At 45.5% G+C, this 15,530-nt stretch overlaps 1 protein-coding gene across 18 annotated transcripts in view; it reads right to left on the bottom strand.

Moving 5' to 3' along the window:
* Positions 1–15,530, bottom strand: part of AGAP1 (ArfGAP with GTPase domain, ankyrin repeat and PH domain 1) — a 313,696-nt gene that overhangs the window by 210,703 nt on the left and 87,463 nt on the right. For 11 of the 18 annotated variants that reach the window (XM_042035324.1, XM_042035326.1, XM_042035330.1 and 8 more), the window contains exons 2-4: positions 6,167–6,225; positions 1,537–1,624; positions 854–865 (exon numbers count right to left, since the gene is read on the bottom strand). In XM_042035324.1, the coding sequence (XP_041891258.1) occupies positions 854–865; positions 1,537–1,624; positions 6,167–6,225 (159 nt within the window). The remainder of the gene's footprint in view (positions 1–853; positions 866–1,536; positions 1,625–6,166; positions 6,226–15,530) is intronic. The other 7 variants (XM_042035331.1, XM_042035325.1, XM_042035327.1 and 4 more) reach the window with 1 other exon arrangement.

The raw sequence follows: 15,530 nt of genomic DNA, 5'->3' as shown, positions 1-15,530 counted from the left end.
TTAGTGAGGCTTGTCAGCCACACTTATGTGCAGGGAAATGATTTGACACTGCTTTTGTCATCTAATCCTTTCAGGAAAAACAGTCACAACGTTACTCAAGCAAAATAAAAAGTAAATAAAAATCCTTCAAGACAAAGAGGACAGATGGCAACACTCCCAAGGAACACCACCTAAAATATTCACCCTTTAGGAGGAGAGGAGGGTTAGCCCTGTCAACAGATTTTCATCTTCCAAGGGAAAAAAAACCAACAAAACCACACAAGTATCTTCTGTTCCTGCAGTGAGGGGAGGGATCTGTCAGGACAGTGATTTTTGCTGAAGATTTGCCTACTCAGTGGCACTACACCCTCCATCAGCATTTCTCAGCATCAGCATCCAGAAGCTAGATCCACACACACTGCTGTGCACAGGCTCCATTACTATCACCAATTATTATTGTCAGTTCTAACTACAAAGCAGCAAAACCATTTCAGGCAAACTTACAAACGGCAAGACCTCAGTGTTAGTGCAATCCCACAGAAAAAGCCTTGTCTGACCCTCCCTCCCTCCCCCTCTCCTCCCATTTTAACTACAATTCCAGGCTGTTAAAATGTCAACTACTGAACTAAAACAGCTTCCTTTGGTAAGAGTTAATTAGAAACAAATGTTATCAGAGATGCATGAAACTACAAACTACTGCTGGAGAGACAACTACAGCAAGAGACAAAAAACAGTGAGATGCACTAAAGACTTGAAATCAAAAGGAAACAACTCAAAATGATACACAAAACAAGGGGGGGAAATACGCTCTAGTACAGGAACCACCATCTGTCCCTTCAAAACAAGAGCTGCCATGAAGACAATGTATAGTTACCTGCATCCATATCTGCAAAGAAGGGAACAGCCAGTAAGGAAAAGAAGGAACCAGAAATTCAGTGTCTCAGAGTTGAATTTAAAAGTTCATATGGAGAACAGATAAAGAAAAATAATCAAAAAAGTAGTTACTGTAAGATACACCTTGATAAGGTACTGTGATATTTTTGATTTCAAGCTATTAATTTGGATTAATGTTAAACACTACAGTGTACAAATTAATTTTCTATGCCATAAGAACATTAAAAAAAGACCAAATATTAAATATATTAAACAACAAACAAGTTACACCTTTAAGTTTAGGCTGGTGAAGTTTTTTTTATTCTCCCAACATCCTGATTGTACAGAAATCCACCACTACAGACAGTAATTGTGGCTTTCAACAGCCAAGCACTACTGAGAGCAGCCAACTCCTCTCCATCAGGACTAATTCCCATATGGACACACACTGGGGGCCAAAGTATTTAAAGCAGTTATGGAAAATCTACAATTATACTCGTTGTACGTACTTAGCTCGGCCTGGAGAACGCTAAGGCAAAAATTGCCATGAATTTTGAAGCAGCAAATGGGTTTGTTTTCTTTTTTTTCCTTTTTTGCTAATTCATTTCTGCATGATCAAAAATGAGTAAGGATGTAGTTTGTGGGGGGAAGAAATAAAAGAGTGGGATTTGTGTGTGCATGTACCTTCAGGTGACTCCTCCTGGACATAGGTGCCGGTCAGGTACCGGTGCACCAGCGCAGACTTCCCGCTCGCCAGGTTACCCACGATCCCCTGGAATTCAGAACGAAACAAAAGGAACAAAGAATTCAACTGTAAAGAGCAGTGTATTCAAGCAAAAGCTTCACACAAGAAGGACCATCCCAAACAACAAGACACGGTGCAAAAGGTGCCAAGAGATAAAGCAAACAGCAGAGTGGTTTGGGGTGGGAAGGACATTAAAGATCATCTTGTTCCACCACCTTCCACTGTCCCAGGCTGCTCCAAGCCCCGTTCAACTTGGCCTGGGACACTGCCAGGGATCCAGGGGCAGCCACAGCTGCTCTGGGCACCCTGTGCCAGGGCCTGCCCAACCTCACAGGGAGGAATTTCAGCCCAACACCACAGGAGTTTTCTTCCTGGAGGTGCTCAAATGCCAAAGACTTGAGGATATTTGGGGTTTGTGGCTTTACAGGGGCATGCCGAGCTGAGGACATCGTGCTCCCTTTCTTGGGGGAGGCCATGGAAACTTCTTTCCCCCTTTCAAACCAGCCCAGCCTGCTCTGTTCTCTCCTGTTTACTTGACCCTCACCAGAGGTTCAGAACAGAAGGTCCCTGGGGATGAGATGAACTCTGCTGATCTGCCCGAGATTGCCAAACGAGCTGCACATCACTGCACATCCTCTATCCCATCTTCTTAATCCTAATCAGCAAGAAACCACCCTCCTTATCAAAAATGGCTTGATAGGAGCCAGTCATGCATGCTGGCACCCCAAACAGCCCAAATTCCCCTGTGCCTTGGGCTGACCCCACAGCGTGGGCAGCAGGGGAGGGAGGGATTCTGCGATGAGTCACAGGAAGAAAACATCATCTCTAACATGTGTCCCCTACCCCCAGAACATGAAGCAACCCCTCCAACTAAAGACTTTTCCCTCCATTATATGCCCATGAACTGCAGTAAATTTGTCTGCTCCTACTCACACCACAAAGCCATTAATACCCATGGGAACCCCACGAGGAAACAGCTTGGCCTTTGCACCTCTTCTTGTCCCCAAACTGACACCATCTCCCTTTCCATACAAAGCTTCCCAATGAGAAGTTCCTTCCCACTTTTTTTTTTCCCCTTTGCCCACAACAGTGTACAAATTCCTCCCCGTCCAGGATTCACCACTGCTCAAAAAAGGTTAATTCAGTGTGTGAAAGCTGAACTGTGTTTGTAATGGTCAGTGCATTTGGCCAAGACACAGTTTTCCAGTGAAACCTTCACTTACAAGTGGTTAGCCCCGTGTGCATGGAAATTAACGTTCTTTTTTATTACACTTGTGCCAAAACTGTAACTGCCAGGGACAACAGAAAAGCATCAGCTTGGGGGTCCAGTGAGAGGCAATATCCCATGGCTGCGGTGTCTTATTCTAGAGACCCCCAATATTTGAAAGACATCAAATGATTCAAGAATAGAGTTTTATATTCTTTTTTTTTTTTTTTTTTTAATATCCCAAAGGTCAGATCAGGATACACCATTTGACAGCACTTCAGGTTCTCTGATACATTACTACAAACTAGGAGCAATAAATTCTGCATTGGGGGGAAAAAAAAAAATCTGGCTTCTGATACAGTTTCTCTCTTCATCAGCATTAATGTTTGCTTTAAGGCTGATCCCCCACAGTATGACAAAAATGCCAGCCTGTTTTCACAGCAGTCATATTCCTCTCTCCCCTGTTTTATACACAAACAATCCGAGTCATCTCCATTTATTTATGGATATGTCTGAAATGCACCAAGTTATGACAAGCATGTTAGGGAACAAAAATACCACCCTAACCCAATTCAGGGAGGAGAAAATTCAGCTACAACTCACTGCTCTTTTCAGTTATGACTTGTGCAACACTGAATCATTTATTTGCATGTGCCAGACATGCTGTACAACAAAACCAAGCCACTTTGCCCACTCCTCCTAAAGCCTGCTGGGAATAATCAGAACCAGTATTGATGGCACTTGGCATTTTAAAGCAGTCCAGGACAGGAGCCTGACTGCACTTTGCATATTTTTTGCAAGAAATTCAGTGATTTTATCCAGCAATATCTCATGTTTATTCTGCCTAACACATCCTTATTTAACATTAGGAGAAACAGGAGCCAGGAATACTGAAGGTGCTGGTCTCACCATGCTCCTGACCACAATAAAAGCATCAAAACCCATAAGTAAAACTGAAGTACTGCATCAGCAGGAACCAATCATAGAATCCCAGCCTGGTTTGGGTTGGAAGGGACCTTAAAGCTCATCTAGCCCCACCTTCTGCCATGGGCAGGGACACCTTCCACTATCTCAGGTTGCTCCAAACCCCCTCCAAGGTGGCCTTGAATATCCTTCTGAACATTGGAAAGAAACCAAGCCTCACGCTGCTAAAAAAAGGAGGCAAAGACTGGTGTTCTTTCCTCAAAGGCACACTGGAAAAAAAAAAAACAAACCACCTCCTTCCTTTATTGCAGCCCTGAGGGCTTTCTCTGCTCTCCCAAAGCCAGTTTCTGTTCCCTTTACAATCCTGCAGAGCCCAAAGGGTACAACAGCAGCTGCTCAAGAAATAAATCAGAATATCCAGCAAGCACCTCGATGTAAGGACCTCCCAAGCCTGTACAGGAGGACAACCTCTCCCTTTAGTACAGCCCTTACGTTCCTCAGCCATGAGGAGCCCCGAGGATGAAGCTGGGAGTAAGGGAAGGACAGAGAGGCGACTCACAGGCAGATGTGCAGGGAAGGCAGAGCAGATTTCAGCTGGGCTTCCTGAATTGCCCTTGCTGCTGGAGCACAAGTTCACAGGCACAGCTGGTGCTGCTGGCTTCCACCATTTGCAGTGCTATAATCCAATTATTATTTTTGTAGCAGCAGAAGTTCTGCTTTTACCCTTGGACAGCCGTCTCGTGGCACGCTGACCACTGCAAATCAATTCTCTGCAGCAGCCATGCAGCTGAGATTTGTCTTCCTACCCCTGGTTCACACAACACAGGGGCAAGATACCCAAAATAAGCTCACACAATGCAGCCAGGCTATCACAAGACAACAAGAAATGTACCCTGAGCCCATCACCTGGTGCTTGTGAATCACTTCTGTTCTGAGTTACACGTAGTACCTGCAATTCTCAGTTTTCTTGGTGGGTGCTGTGAATTAGCAGGGCTCAGAAAAGGGGAAGGGATGTGCAAGGAAACCCAGGATAAGGCAGCTAATAATGTTGGACTCCTGTGCAACCAACACTTTCCAGTCCTGAATTCCTGGTGTTTCACTGTGTGAGGTTTTGGGCTCTTCCGAATGACACCACCTGTTTAACAAAACCTGGTGACTCTTCCTGTGTTAGAGAGTTACATCCACTGACTGCCAGATTTTTCTTGTACTCACCTTGAGCACTGCTAAAATCAAAGCAGCCACAGAACTGAGGTTGTGAGGATGCTGCTCCCACCAAAATGCCTGTCCAAGTGCATTTATCCTATTAAGCGTGGCCTCGCTGATTCTCTCACTTCCATAACCCACCATTATCAACTCAGATTTGGGAAAAGTTGTTTGCCACCTGAGAAGGGGGCTGGTAAAGCCTGGCCCAGTTGACTGCCCTTCAGTCAAGATGGATTTGCCCAGTTCTGAGTGGCAAAGGAAGCCAGGACTGGAGCAGTGATCCTGTTCCAGCTGGGAAATGGGAGCGGAGCCACCTGCCACAGGCACTTCTGAATTCTGCACCTCTGTCCTTCTGCAGGGTTTGAGGAGTTCAATGTGCGCAATTAAATCTGGATTTCCAAACTCTGCAGTGATCTGCTCTCAGGAGCTCTGTGCTGCTGGTTTGGTACCCACTACCCAGAGGTTTCCTTCCTCATCTCAGCCTCCCTGTTCACACCTCTTAAAAGGGAAAATCGGGGAAATTCTCCTGACCTGCCTCTTATTTTTGCTTTTTCTTCCAGCTGTATGGAAAAAAACTCAGCCAAAGGAAAAGCTGCTGTAAGCAGCTATTAGATCACAGTTCACTGTTACAGTAAAATGTAGGTTTGATTCACTAAATGAACTTTAAAAGTATACTTTTTTTTAATTCAGTATCAATTCAGTTGAATTCTTTAAAGAGAAGGAGAAAAGACATTTGGTCCTTGAAGAAATCATGAAAACTTAATATGGGGAGATAAAATGAGCTTTACATGTCAGCTGCTAACTTCCACTGCCCTCATAAGACTTCCCTGCTGAAAAGATCCCCCTTGGAAGCTGGTTCTTGGAGCAGAACAAATTCAAACAGCAATCAAATACTGAGAGATCTTTGAAGTATGATTATAAATATTGAATATACATCATCTTCATAAAGATAGCCTCAAGCCTAGAAGTGTTCAGGTTGGATGGGGCTTGGAGCAACCTGGCAAAGTGTGGAAGGTGTCCCTGCCCATGGCAGGGGTGGCACTGGATGGGCTTTAAGGTCCCTCCCAACCCAAACCATTCTGTGAGTCTGTAATAGACAAGTAGAGGAGAAATTCTTATTAAAATTCCTTTCTGTATTTTTTCCCCAAGAGCAGCTTGAATGAAGCATGGAAGATCCACACTCGTGGGGGACAGTGCCAGGATGTTTCCCAGGACAGGAGTGAACACGAACTCACCACTTTCAGCTCCGGCACGGATCGGCTCAGCGTCCATTCCTGGCTATTTACAAAGGCATCTGTGGAAGAGGAACACATGGACAAGGTCAGGATGATGACATTTAACGCTCTGCCACACGCCATCCCACACCACGGCTTCGGGAACACGACACCAAAGGTCTCGGGGGGCCGACGGTCCAACGGGACAGAGACCAGGGCTTTGGGGAAATGATACAACACAATTCCAGAAATGCCCATTCTGCACGGATCTGCTCTCAGCAGCAAGTGCACCCGGGTCACCAGCAAGCTCAAACTAACTCCAGGCCCTTGGGGCCATGCAAAGGCTCTTCCAGTATGTACCTGGTTAAACCATTTCCCAGCCACACCGCCACACTGCAGGAAGAGCCTTGGATTTGTCACGTTAAATGTCACCAACTGCAGCTGCCACCATCTGCAGTTACTTCTCCACCCAGGTAAATAAGAAAATTTGCTGCTTCTGAAACATGTTATTTCCTACTACACCTAATGTCAGCAACTGCAGCAGCCAGAGCCAGTGGGAGCATCCCTGCCCAGGTAGGGGAAAAATCTCTCTTTATTCCTCCAACATGCCATTTTTCAGTAGCATAATCTAGGCAGAAAGAAACCATTATAAAACCAAATAAAAACTACTGGGGGCAAGGGTTGATTTCTGGAAGAAAGGCAAGTTCATCACTGCTCCCAACAGGAATTAAGTCCTTTGGGCTACACCTGGCTCCAGCCTCACTGACAATTCCACACTAAAGAACAGAAATAAAGCTCTCTGTTTTTCTCTCCTTAAAAACATTTATTGTTTTGTTCCTTCCATAAAGGTCTAGTCAGCTGTAAGCAAACACACAGTGAATGTTTCTGTTACAAATCCAGTGTGGATCCTGATTTAACCCCTCCAGGACTGTGCAAACCTGCACTGCACAGGATGCTCCTACTGAGCAGATCAGCTCCAACTCCACAGAAATGAAGCAGCACCAAGATTCCCGGTATTCCAATCAACTCCTGATGCCACAGAAGAACTAACAGGTGGAAGGCTACACCTGACCACGCTGTTTTTAAACAAGCCAAGGTCCTGCAAGCCACTGCCTCCCCTCCAATACACTCAGCAGCAGGAGGAAAAAGCCCTCTCATTTGATCTTTTGATCTGTGAAGAAATTGGAGGCAATTTCCTACTCCAGATGCAACCCTCACTAACTTCAGAAACCATCCAAACTTTCCCAGCACCCACCTAAAAACAATCACAGAGCAAACTTGTATTTCCCAGCATATCTCTAGTAAATATATTGCTTTTGCCTCAAAAGCACAAAACGACCTATTAGCTGTAATTTGGAAACCCTCTCCAGTTTTATTTAATGCATTGCTTTGTAGCTCAGCTGTGAATAAATCCTGTGTGTATCTACATGAAAACACATGGCAAATAATCAGTATTTTGGTACAGATTGAGCTGTGCACGCTCACTGGCAGCAGGGAAACCAAAGGCTCAGAGTGCAATGCTCTGAAGACTTGGCTTAACCTTTGGCATTCCAAGTGAAAAAGAAAGACACTGTAGTCACTCAGCCCCGGTTTTCCATGACCTGAAATCCCACTGGATCAAAACCCCCAGGAAAACCTTTCTGTACCACACCCAGGTGACACCACCTTGAGCTGCAGACAAAACAAGCAGCAAATTTCCATTTGGGAACACTGCATGTGATACCTGCTCATGATTAAGGCATTCCAGAGGGACCACAGCTCGGTCTAGGATGTTCTCCTACCTTCCTGTGGGAAGGAATATTCTCCCAGACAGGCAGCAATGGAATGGGGAGCTTTAGATTGGGTATTAGGAAAAATGTCACTGCCCTAACAGGAAACTGTGGATTCTCATGGTTTGCTTTGAGCTGCTGTGGATTTGGGAAGGAGCAGCCAAGGTTGAACAACACAAGGAGGTTTCAGCTCATCTGCAGACTCTCAGGAGTCAAGGAAAACCATCAGTCTCAAGCAGGTATTATCCCTGACTCGTGGAGGTTTATGTGTGGGTAGCAAAGTGGGAGGGCTCCCTATTAATGTCAACAAGCTTCCATAAAAGAGAAGCACTGGATTTTATCACCATGGGAGATTTAAAAAAAAGGATGAGTGAGCAAATCACTGCTACTGACTCAGAGAACTGCAAAAAAATCTGCCAAGCCACAGGGTAGCTGCACGTGGGTACCAGGAACATCACAAATCCTGTTCCTTTTCTTTAAAATAAATCCCTTAAAATATTATTTTGGAAGACCTGTGCATTCCAAAAGGATAAATCAGGGAGGCAATGAAAGCTAAAATTCCAGAAAGCACAGAGGCCAAAAGACAAAGCAGAAGGAGGGCAGCTGCAGAGAGGAAGAGTGACCCAGCCCAAGGACGTGGATTTATCCCTCAAAAAGCACCGACACCCCACACCAGGACCTTCCAAAACTGTCTCACATCTCAAGGACCCTCAATGTGGGCAATATATGCATTTTAATCCTGATTAACAACGTAAGAAATAAAATAAAGTTGACTTGACAAGGTGCTAGACTTCTTGACAAAGCTACCTTCCCCTTTTTGCTAAGCCCTTGGTTCCTGCCCCACACACAGGTTTTGAGTGCCCAAAATACTTGAGAACGGTTGAAATTCTGTTTTATTGCCAAAAATACGCCTGTTAAAATGAAAAAATTAAAAAAAAAAAAAGCTTGACCTTAACCCAACTAATTTAAAGTCAAATTTCCCACTTCTATTATCCTCAGTTTGCAATGAATTTACATAAGGTCTTCCAGTGCCCTTTAAAAAAAATAAAGCCAACAAATTGCAATTAGGAGATCAATGAGGTTCCTCCTCAGCATCCCTTACACTGGCACATTTACAAGGAATAGCAACAGCTAAACACAGAACATGGCATGAAACAGCACCTGGTGTCTGCAGCAATGTGAGCTTTGTGTGCCATCACTGGGATGGACGTGGAAGCACCCCCTAGCCAACTTAGTTTTCTAGGAATGCCTCAGGAAGGAGTAATTTATTCCAAGTTAATCCCAAGATCCATAGAAGTTAAGGTGAGAAGGTCAAATACTTGCAGACAGAACATCACAAACAGGTTTGGGGATTTGCCTTATTTTCCTAAGCAGAGAAAACTCACAGCTACAGCATGAAACTTTGGATCCATCAGACCGGAGCATGCAGAGCCCAAATTGTGCAGTGCACACAAATCCTCGGCTGAAGCTGCAACCCCCCCAGCACCACATGGTGATTTAAACACACTGGAAGAGATTTGCATAATAAATAAAACCACATGTATGAAGTTGATCAACTGGGGTCTTGTTTGCATTACTGCCCAGCTCTGGAATTCCAGTGAACTCAACCTTCACGTCCCACTCCAGGCTCCACACATGCAAGGAACGACTTTTGTCAGTAATTAATCACAGTTGTACGTGCTGCTCGCTTCGTTTCTGCATCACTGATCAAAAGCTGCAAATATTCACGGTGGCACTCGTGTCTTTTTAAAACGTGCACCAAGAAGATCCCCTAAACTGCATCATTTCCTTCACAAAGTTTGCTTGGCCACAACAGAAGCTTTCATTTATTTTTCTCATTTCTTCTGTTTTTATTTCTACCACTACACTAAAGCACACACTCCAACAAGGACCCTTGGCTATTTTAAAGCCTCAGTTTAGTAACTCAGCCCCACCCAGAGGAACTTTCTGTCTTAGTTCCAGTATTAGGAATGAGATGTAGACTTCAGTTCCACCACATGAATCCCAGAATGGTTTGGAAAGGCATTAAAGCTCATCTCATTCCACCCCAATCCCATGGGCAGGGACACCTTCCACTATCCCAGGCTCCTCCAAGCCCTGTCCAACCTGGCCTGGAACAGTTCCAGGGATCACGGGGCAACACCTGTTGAGGTGAAATCCTGGGCTTTGATGGCCATTCATGCCCATCCTGTGCCATGCCCTATGCAGTCCATGGCACAGGACAGCAGCCGATTCCAAGGAGCTCTGATTGTTTCAACACCCTGTATATAAAAGCCCTGCTTAAAATTTTCCAACAGAAAAATCTACTTCCTCAAATCCAGGAATGACCGCTAAAATCTAAATAAATATTAGCAGAATAATGTTAATGAGAGAACACAGGGCCAAGGCCAAGCCCACCACCCACGATTCGGAAGAGGGGAGGGAAGTCATGCAAACCAGAGATGTTTCACAGCCCTTACAGCAAGAACCACAGCAAGGGCCTGTGTGTTCAGTGTCCAGCAGTCTGGCTCATCCCACCCTTGAGTTTTTCCATTGGAGACCCTCTCCCCTAAACCAACTCCATTTCCTGCCGTGGGCAACAGCAGCAAGGCAGCTAACAGGACCGCTGAGAAAATGGTTCTAACTGGGGCCAGTTAGATTTACACCACCCTCTCCCATCCCTTGGGTCCATCCTGAGGAAAAAATTCCCACCAGCCAATGCAGTCTGTCTGTTCATTAATATTTTAGGAGGGCCTGAGCAGCCCCAATACTACCACAGCACTGGGCAGTGCCAGCACAGCAGCCTCCCCATCACCAGCCCTTGATCCACTAACCTTGTTTTGCCCTTTTTTTTTTTTACCACCCAAACCTCTCGCCCTTGACTACAAAAAGCTGAGAAGCTCAGAGCTTCCTTTTCCCCTGATCCAGGTGGAAACTCGATGGCAACCTGAACAAAAGGAGTGGTGAGGGCAGGTATCTCTCCAGGATGACATGAAAAGACTTAAATCTTTCACGATTCTTGGAAAGCTTCTTAGCAAGAGCTTCCCTCAGGCAATCCCAACGTTACTTTGCTGTCTTTTTAAATGAGGAAAAGCTGTAAATAAATAAACTATAGAAAAGCCAAGGGATTTCTCTGGAAACTCTCAGCTAAGGATCCTTTTTGCTAAGAACAGGAGCCCTCAGAAACAGGGGAATGAAGTTAAAAGTACCAACAGCCACATCACACCCTTCTCTCCCCTTCAATAATTTCTGCATTACAAGCAATATTTAGAGTTTCTTCCGCTTTGAAATAAAAACCTCAGAGTGAACAGGTACAGAAAATATTCCTACAAGCTCCCACTTGCCCGCAAGGATGCAGATAAGGCCACACATCTCTCTCTTGGAGCTGTATCAAAGCAGCGCTCTCAGGATGTATTTCCCAAAGCTCGCATGCTGGTTTTCTTAGCAAAGAGGGAAGCGTGCAGCTTTTTGGGTTGAGACTTGTTATTCTCCTAAAACACGCATTTTTCAGGAGGGATAATCTCACAGAACATCCTCTCCAACCCAGCCCTCAGCCCTTTAAGTCAAAGCATTGACTCAGTTCCAACAGAAAATAGCAGAAAACCATCCTGACATGTTGATTTTCAAGGTTTGCATAAAATATTATCTGGAAGATCATGTCATGGTTCAAAAGACTCTTCTTACATATTTTATGGGGCTCTGAGCAACCTGCTCTAGTGGAAGGTGTCCCTGCCCATGGCAGGGGGTGGAACTGCTCGGGTTTAAGGCCCCTTCCAACACAAATAACCCTGGAATTTTTTATACCTGTTGTGCTTGGTTTTTTAAAAAGCAGTTTTTTATATGGATCCTCTCTGCTTATTCACTCTGTTCCATTACAGCAAACAATAACTAGAAAGCAATAACAAGTAAAATCTTTAGGAAACCACCCACAGCAGTACCAGGATGATTTAAAGCTTTATTTCCTCCCTACTCAGTGTGATAGAATCACGGCTTCTACAGCTTTCCACTGTATGCCAGTTAGGAATTACTGCTGCAACCACCCAGCTCCAAACAGTGCCTGCCTTCCTTCCTGAACTGCAGATGTGAAATTTATGGTCCTCAGGCAGTTTAAGCAAAAAGCAGCATTGCAGCTCCTGTCCTCCTCCGGGTGGGAACTCCAGCCAGGCTCTGGGAATCACATGCCCTCCCTGCACAACGCTGTATTTACACTCCACTAACAGCATTAATACACACGCTGCAGGAGAAGCCACCAAACTGCCACAGAGCAATTCAATTACAGCCCTAAAACCAGAGGGATTTCACGAGCTGTCAGTTTAAGACTCCACCCATCCCTGCCAGCACTGTCAGGACGGATAAAATGCCACGAGCTCTTCCAGTTCCAACGTAAATGTTTGATATTGGACAGACTTATCACTGGCCATACCCAATTCCTAATAATAAACAGGAAAAAAGAGGCTGAGCTTCGAGCAGTTAAAGCACCAGGAATCCGAGCCCACGCTCATCAGAGCCTCCTGTATCTCTGACATCTGAAAAACCTCTCCCTGTAACTGAGAACTGTATTAAAGAGATATTTAGGTCAAAGCTGTAATCTCTCTTCCAGCAGCATCTGGCAGCTGCAGCAGCGTTATCCTTTGTGCTGCCATGGAAACAAAAGGAGGACCAGGGATGCAGAGAGCTACACAAGCTCCCCAGCCAGCCAGCCTTCCCCAAAATATGCTCCTGGGTCTGGGAATTTGAGAGCACTTGGCTCTCACCTCAGTGTTGGGGTTTTGTCTTCCATTTTCAAATTGTTCAAATCCAAAGATTTTTTGCTGCTGTTAATATTTCCCCCTCTCTCCCCCACCTGCAGCCACCCAACACAGCTTTCAGGTGGGTGCAGAGATGTTACCTCCTTAGGGATAACCCCGTGCTTCCTACAAAAGGAATCATGGATAATGTATCCGAGTAGATTCCCAAACCCAGTCTCACACTCAAAGTTTTACATCCAACACCACCAAATTATTCGTTCTGCCCTTAAATATAATGTAGCTCCAACCCTGACTACTCATCCCAGCCCTCCCCACCCCACAAAACAAAATCCTAAAACCAAACTGAGCAGAGTATTTTGGCTGTAAGCTGTTTATAAGGAAAAATAAATTACACACTCAACAAGGAAAACTTCCCATTCCCTGTATTTTCCCAGTGGGTTGGGTTCTGGAGCCGGCACACACAGTTAGTGTAAGGGAAATTAAAATCCCACAGATGAAACCACAGTTTTCTCCTGAGACAACTCTGCCGTGGGAGAAGCACAGAGCACGTCAACAAGGGATGTTCTGAGTGAGGACTGTCAGGAATACAACTCAATTCCAATCAAATGCACATTTCCTAACACATCCCTCAGAGGAATGCGGCACTGGAAGTCTGGGCCAGCCCCTTCTCCAACAGGGCAATGACAACCCCACCGAAAGGATAAAAGGAATATAAAAAGCAGACAAAGAGAAAATGAAAGCATCACTGTAATAAAAACTGCTCCCTGCTCCAATAAAACTGGGAAAGGAAATGATCATCTCTGCAGTGCAGTGGAGTAACATCTTTTTGTTCAGGCAATAAACAATATTTCCTAAGTGCCAAATCCCCATAGAAATTCAGCTAAATGCAGAAGCACAGCAGCAGTGGACTCCAGGAAGAAAAAGAAGGCATTGGAGATGCAATAGTTGGTAAATGCCTTGTTTTGTTGGGTCTGCCTAAAAGCAGGTCAGTGTCAGGGCTGAGGTCTGTTTTCTCTTGTTTCCTGTCTCAAGGCAAGGGCAGTGCAGCACAGGAAAGATGATCCCACACGGAACTCAGTGAAAATCTGGAGCTGGTCAAGTCACACTCGAGACAGCAGAAGGGAAAATCCACAACTAAACCCACGTCCCAGCAAGGACGTCCAAAGTACCCAAAATGAGACACTTCAAAAATCATAGCCTGGGCTGCCTTTCCTGACTACAGACACAAACGAGGAATTAGCCTTTCTTATTCTAATCTGAATATTAATGAGGAACCTCCCTGCAAAGCATCAAAGATGAAAAGGGACAGCTTCTCCAGTTGGCACAAGAAGAATCAATGTCAAAGGATAAATTAAAAAATATGAAGTGGGGGGAAAAGAGCATTTCGAAAGAATATAGGAACAGATTTCTCCAGCAAGAAGAAAGTCACAACAGAGATGCAAAAAAAAAAAAAAAAAAAAAAAGACTGAGAGGCTTTGCTGGGCAGGCTGAAAAGACTTTTAGCTTTTCAGATAGGTAAGAATGGCTGCAACTCAAAAAGATGACAAAAAATAAGCAAGGGGAACTTGGTGACTGCTTGGCAGAGAAGAAAAGAGAATCATGGAATGTCCTAAGTTGGAAGGGACCCACAGGGATCATCAAATCCAACCCCTGGCCCTGCACAGACAGCCCAGCAATCCCACCCTGTGCTTTCCTGAGAGTGTTGTCCAAACTCTGGCAGCCTCGGGGCCGTGCCCATTCCCTGGGGAGCCTGGGCAGTGCCCAGCACCCTCTGGGGGAAGAACCTTTCCCTGATCTCCAGCCTAAACACCTCTGACACACCTCTAGAAGCAACACTAAATAAAAGCCAAGTACACAGTAAGTCAGCCTGTGCAGGATTCCCACCACAGAGACTGTTCTGGGGTAACACCTGAGCATCACCAAAATTTAAGCAGCAGAACGTGAAGCAGATGGCAGTAAATGAGCAAACCACAGCAACCTTGGGGGGAAAGAAAGACAAAAGGAGTATCACGTCATGCTTTAAAAATGGTGACAAAAGTACAAGCACGTGAGAGTGGCAGACACCAAATCCCAGACTAAAAATATTCAGGAGCCTGGAGTGCCAGGACACAGGGAATGGCTTCCCACTGCCAGAGGGCAGGGATGGATGGGATATTGGAAGGAATTGTTCCCTGGGAGGGTGGGCAGGCCCTGGCACAGGGTGCCCAGAGCAGCTGGGGCTGCAGTGCCCAAGGCCAGGCTGGACACTGGGGCTTGGAGTAACCTGGGATAGTGGGAGGTGTCCCTGCCCATGGCAGGGGGTGGGACAAGATGGGCTTTAAGCTCCCTTCCAACACAAACCATCCTGGAATTCTGTGAACAAGCAGTTCAGACAGAAGCAGCCACTCCCCATAAACACAACCCCTAAAGTATTGCACTCAGAGTTGTGCATCTCTGCTAAGGACACTGCCAAGGTCCTACAGGGACTCACAGCTCAATTGTCTTTGGGATTATAACAAAAGGGAAAACTATTGGGCTGGGTTTTAATCTGCCTCTTACCAGTTTCACAACATGCTTCTTAATCCTTAAGTAAGAAGGGATAAACAAGAGTGACTCCATCTTTGCCTCCCCCTCCTCTCTCATGCTGATCCCTCTTGGCTGCCCCACTGCTCGGGGGGGGCTGCCCTTGCCTGAACCCTTTTACTCTCCCCACACCACCCTCCACACACTGACCCACAGCAAGTTCAACCCACCAGGATGTCCACCACTAACCACCACAAAGCTTTTCTGTAGCTCTGCACAACCAGCTCCTGGTTTTTGCTTTCCCTGAGCATTCATCAGGATCTTAACCTGAAGAAGCTGCAGTAGATTCCTCCAGGATTTGCTGCTGGGTCTTTTCAAGGGGGGGGG

The sequence above is a fragment of the Corvus kubaryi genome, unplaced genomic scaffold (assembly GCF_017639235.1).
Source record: "Corvus kubaryi isolate FWS band 111438036 unplaced genomic scaffold, C.kubaryi_AGA036_p1.0 37383, whole genome shotgun sequence".
Classification (NCBI taxonomy): domain Eukaryota; kingdom Metazoa; phylum Chordata; class Aves; order Passeriformes; family Corvidae; genus Corvus; species Corvus kubaryi.
This window is presented reverse-complemented; position numbering and strand designations above follow the sequence as displayed.